The 5,741-nt window shown below is 42.8% G+C and overlaps 1 protein-coding gene across 1 annotated transcript in view; it reads left to right on the top strand.

Annotated features, from left to right (window-relative positions):
* The first annotated feature begins 577 nt into the window (after positions 1-577).
* Positions 578-5,741, top strand: part of LIN7C (lin-7 homolog C (C. elegans)) — a 10,374-nt gene continuing 5,210 nt past the window's right edge. Inside the window, exons 1-2 of the mRNA XM_011936306.1 lie at positions 578-638; positions 5,431-5,549. Coding sequence (XP_011791696.1) covers positions 602-638; positions 5,431-5,549 — 156 coding nt within the window. The 5' untranslated portion in view covers positions 578-601. The remainder of the gene's footprint in view (positions 639-5,430; positions 5,550-5,741) is intronic.

Here is a 5,741-nt window from a genome sequence, read left to right as displayed (position 1 = left end):
GGTATGTTTCATGCTGTTTGTACTTTCCACCCTTAAACAGATCTGGAGGGAAGATTCAAGCCGTGGATTTTTAAATTTAAAGCAATGCTGTCACAAACTGAGAACTGACAACATGTCATTACACATTTAATTGCCACCAGATCCCAGAGTTTAAAAATTGGAAGGACCTAAGAGATAGGACCTCTCGTTGTACAGAGGCGGAAACTGAGACAGAGAGAGGGTAAGTGAACAGTCCCAGATCACAGAGCTGCTAATGAACAAGGTGGGACTAGAATCCAGGCTTGACTCCTCTACGTGGAGCCAAGGGTTCGAAGCGATTCGGATAAGGGAAGCCCAAGGCAGGGAACGAGTCATGAAAGCAGCTCTTTCCAACCCTAGGAGGCCGGGGGACCTCGCCACCGCGGAAGGCGCGGAGCCACGCCGACCTCAAAAGCCGCAAGTCCAGGTACCCTTACCCTGATGGCCCCGGCGACACCCTCGGCCACCCTCCTGATCTCGCGATACTAGCCGGTACTCACTTTTCCGGCTTCCTCTAGGCCCCGCCCCTCCACCTCAGCCCTTCTGGCGTCATTTCCTGTGGGTCTGTGGGCTAAGGGAGAAGATGGCGGCGTTAGGGGAACCCGTGCGGCTTGAGAGGGGTGAGTGCAGCCGATGCTCGGCCGAGGTGGGTGGAAGGGTTGGGAGAATGCTGTGTCGCTGGAGGGGAGGAGGAGTGACCCAGGCTCTGAGATCCGGAGCCAGGCTGTCCTTTGTGCCGGCGCCAGAGGCCACCGTTGTCTCTGTGCCTGGCTTTAGTAAGGGCGCTTACGGTATTTCAACTGTTACTCTAAGCTCTCCTCTGTTCACACGGACTGTCCCGAAGCACAGCACAACTAAACACAACCTGCCCGCTTCGCAGACACACGCTGCACACGCGCTCCCTTGGTGGGCACAGCAGAAGCAGCATTCGGAGACCCATACACCCGAAAAGCAAACGTCACACACACGGTTCGCACAGACTGCACTCAATGCCTGTACAACATGAGAACACACACGGTACAATTCAACAGAACCTCCCTTCCCCCTTGTTTACACACATACTACTTCATTACTTTTTCCACAACCTCGCTTGTATTTGGGTTGGGGTATTTGCTAGCTTTTGTGCCCCTCCTAGAAATGGAGCGGTTGCTTTAAAAACAATCCTACTCACTTGGTCTTGGGAAGGAGGTTACGTAAGTAAGCAGAATAGTGGTAGATGCTAAAACACTTGCAGGTGCAGTGTTTTTCATTTCTTGCAAACCCTGCAATTGCAAACTGGTTGGCTGATTGCTTCCTAGAGCAGACTGTCAAGGAAAATAAAACCTCCTCTTCTGAGTGATTTTTTTTAGAGAAGCCTGAAAATAACTGGCTATGCGCCTACCAGATTTCCAGCATTCCAGCGTTTCCAGTCCTTTTACAGATTTCCAGCATTCCACTCTGTCCCTAATCCTTTATTTCAAACAATTTCAAGCATGCTTTTCATGCACCAGCATTAGAAATCATTGATAGGAGTTGAGAAGTACAAATAAACGTTTTGAGTACTTGTGGTTATAAAAAAAAAAAAGTATAGGATGGAGACTGAAATTATATTGCACATATTAACATTTGCAGTTACAGTCTAAATACTACTATTGTTCCCTAAGAAAACACATTTTTAGAATTACTGTACTTAGAAAAACTTCTTTCCTAATGCCTTCCCACAAAGAAATGTGCACTTAATGTTGCTGATTTGCTCTTTACTGTGTTCACCATTTGGAAGTCTCACTGTAAATGAGATTCTTACCCTTAAGCCAATTAAAGCATCATTTTAGAGGACTAGCTACTCTGGGAAGACTTGCCGAGTTAGGCCTAAGTCTGTGACATCTGCCTCTTGAGCACAGTAGCACTGTTTTATGGATGGGAACAAATCTGTTTGGTGTTCACAGGAGTAGGTTTCTTCTTTGAAAGCTAGTTGTTAAGATTCTAACATATTGGTGGTCTTTTGTGTTTTTGTTGTTGCTGTTTGGAGACGTAGTCTTGCTTTGTCGCCCAGGCTGCAGTGCAGTGGTGCGATCTCGGCTTACTGCAACCTCCGCCTCCCGTGATCAAGCAATTATCCTGCCTCAGTCTCCCGAGGAGCTGGGACTACAGGCGCACACCACCACGCCCGGCTATTTTTTGTATTTTAGTAGAGACGGGGTTTCACCGTGTTGCCCAGGCTGGTCTCGAACTCCTGAGCTCGGGCAGTTCGCCCACCTCGGCCTCCCAAAGTGCTAGGATTATAGGCGTGAGCCACTGCACCCGACCGGTCTTTGTATTTTTAAATGCAAAAATGTGGAACTTCTGTGGCATTTAGTTTTGATAGTCATGGCATTGTTTTTTGCTGTTACAGACTTCTTTTCCGTTCTTCAGTAGAAGGCTCAGCCCCAGAGTAGGAGGCATTACAGTTAGCCCTCCATATCCATGGGTTCCACGTTTCAGCCAACTGCAGATTGAAAATACTCAGAGAAAAAAATGGTGTCTGTATAGAACATGTACATTTTTTTCTTGTCCTTATTCCCTAAACAATGTGATATAACAACTATTTACATAGCATCAGATATTGTAAGTAATCTAGAGATTATTTAAAGTATGGAGGGGGGATATGCATACGGTTATATGCAAATACTACATCATTTTATATCGGAGACTTGAGCATCTGTAGATCTTGATATCTGTGGTATCTGAAGAAGGTCCTAACAAATTCCCCACAGTACCGAGACAGCTGTACTAGTCGTTGCCATTTAGCAGGGTAAGAAAGTCAGATTACATCACCTCTGATTCTTGTTTACAATTCTAACAGACTCTATTAACAAACGCACCCAACAATCTTACAGTAGAAAATCCTACAGTACAATTACAATACAGTACCTGATCACATATGATTTAGAGTGCCTTCTAAATCATCAAACTATGATCTAATGAAACACAAATTTGAGCACATGTTAGCTACATTTTAGATTTAGTCAAAAACATTTTATTTTTTTTCCTTTTTTTTTCTTCATTGGAAATTTTTATATGACTTACATATTATGACTTTATAAATCAAAATAATTGATGAACCAGCAGTCCCCATTTATCGGTCATTCTGGTGATGGGAAATCAGAATGGTGAAGGTCTATTTGTTTCCATTGCATTTGATTAACTTTTTAAGTTTAAGCTTTCTTTACCACAAATTTAAAAATCTGTTTTCTGGCCAGGTGCAGTGGCTCATGCCTGTAATCCCTGCAGTTTGGGAGGCCGAGGCGAGCAGATCAATTGAGGTCAGGAGTTCAAGACTAGCCTGGCCAACATGGGGAAACCCTGTCTCTACTAAAAATACAAAAATTAACTGGGCATGGTCACAGGTACCTGTAGTCCCAGCTACTCAGGAGACTGAGGCACGAGAATCACTTGAACCCTGGAGGCGGAGGTAGCAGTGAGCCAAGGTCATACCACTGCACCCCAGCCTCAGCAATAGAGGGAGACTCCGTCTCAAATAAATAAATAAATTATCTTTCAGCCGGGCTTGATGGCTCACGCCTGTAATCCCAGCACTTCAGAAGGCCAAGGTGGGTGGATCACGAGGTCTGGAGTTCCAGACCAGCCTGACCAACAGGGTGAAACCCCGTCTCTACTAAAAATACAAAAATTAGCCGAGCGTGGTGGTGGACCCCTGTAATCCCAGCTACTCAGGAGGCTGAGGCAAGAGACTCGCTTGAACCTGGGAGGCAGAGGTTGCAGTGAGTGGAGATTGCACGACTACACTCTAGCCTGGGTGACAGAGTGAGACTCCCTCTCAAATAAATAAATAAATAAATAAATAAATATATTTCTTTACTGCATTTATTCATAGTTTTCTATCTGCAAACACGAGGAAGGCCATACTATATAAAGAAAAATTTCTAGTCCTTGAGTATAACATGAAATCAAACTTCTACTTAAGTCAAAAGGAAGCAAAGCAGTAATGGAATACTGGGCACTGTAGTACCTGGGGTACGGAAACTGTACAAAAACAGTTTTTGGAAAAAAAAAAAAGTAGAGATAGTTAACAGTATTACAGCTGACCTCCTGAATCTTCTAAAATGTCTCAATTCATAACATTTATCCTCGCACTTCTCAATGAGAATCCCCTAACATGCTTCATACATTTCTATAAATGTATACAACCTCTTAGGATTTTTGTTTGTTTGGTATTTTTTTTTTTTTTTTGGAGATGGAGTTTCACTCTTTCCACCCAGACTGGAGTGCAGTGACACAGTCTCAGCTCACTGCAACCTCCGCCTCTCGGGATCAAGTGCTTTCTCCTGCCTCAGTCTCCCAAGTAGTCGGGATTACAGGCACCTGCCACCATGCTTGGCTAATTTTTGTTGTATTTTTTTTTTATTAGAGATGGGGTTTCACCATGTTGGCCAGGCTGGTCTTGAACTCCTGACCTCAGGTGATCCACCCACCTCGGCTTCCCAAAGTGCTGGGATTACAAGTATAAGCCACTATGCCCAGCCAGTATTTCTTATGATTAATTGGTACCAATGTAACATAACATTTTTGCTTGCTAAGCCCTTTTTTATGTATTGTGTGGTTCAGTCGTTAACTGAACTCATAACTCTTCCTCATAACCCTTATATGGAAAGTACTGTTATTTCCATTTTACAGTGAAAGAAACTGAGACATAAGGAAGTCATGTAACTTGCCCAAGTTCACACAGGTGGTATTGAGACCAGATCCACAAAGCTAATTGTTTTTATTTTTCTCTTTCATAACATAAGTGTTTGAGCTTGTTTGAATTAACAATGTTAATTAAGGTGAAAAAAATCAGTTTAATTCATTTGTACTGCTTGTTTTTGCATTTTTACGGTTGTTTTAAATGTGTCCCTGCCACTCACTGCATCTGCTCTTTAATGGTTATCTACCTGTGTATCATGTTTCTTTCAAGAAATGATCAGTGATTTTACTAGCTTACAGTGCTTTGTAGTGTTCAGTGCTTTGGTTACTAATAATGATAATCAGGTAAATTTTTGTTGACTAGTTTCTGACAATATTGCTAGCTTTTCTGAAGCAGTACAATGTTCATATAATGGTCACGTTTGAGTTGCAGTCCTTTCTGATGACATTTGGTATTTTGTGTTCAATTTGCCTGTGTTTCTCCAAAGTCTTACTTTATGCTTCTGTAATCTCAGTAGTTTTTCCTATCTACTGTAAAATTTAGTGTCCTTACATTTTACATTCTCACCCTTCATGTCACGCACAGTCTCCTCCCCACCAAACACATGTGCAAATTCAATGCTTTTTTCCTCACTATTGTCTGTATATTATTATATTAGCCCTTGAAGAATGAATCCTAAGTCCTACAGTGTTACATAGGCATTGAGAAAACCCTTGGAGAAAATTATCTGTGTGTGTGTTTAACTCTAGATATTTGTAGAGCAATTGAATTATTGGAAAAACTACAAAGGAGTGGAGAAGTACCACCACAGAAACTTCAGGCTTTGCAAAGAGTCCTTCAGAGTGAGTTCTGCAATGCTGTGAGAGAGGTGAGTAAACATCTTTAAAATTTACTAAAAATTTGAGTTAATTAGGTCAGATAATACTCTAAATTTGGGTTCAAAATTTCTTGAGAAAAACTTCAGAAAACAGGCCGGGCGCGGTGGCTCAAGCCTGTAATCCCAGCACTTTGGGAGGCCGAGACGGGTGGATCACGAGGTCAGGAGATCGAGACCATCCTG

The sequence above is a fragment of the Colobus angolensis genome, unplaced genomic scaffold (assembly GCF_000951035.1).
Source record: "Colobus angolensis palliatus isolate OR3802 unplaced genomic scaffold, Cang.pa_1.0 Scaffold152, whole genome shotgun sequence".
NCBI classification, from domain to species: Eukaryota; Metazoa; Chordata; class Mammalia; order Primates; family Cercopithecidae; genus Colobus; species Colobus angolensis.
The sequence above is the reverse complement of the archived record's forward strand: the minus strand, read 5'-3'. Positions and strand labels throughout refer to the sequence as shown.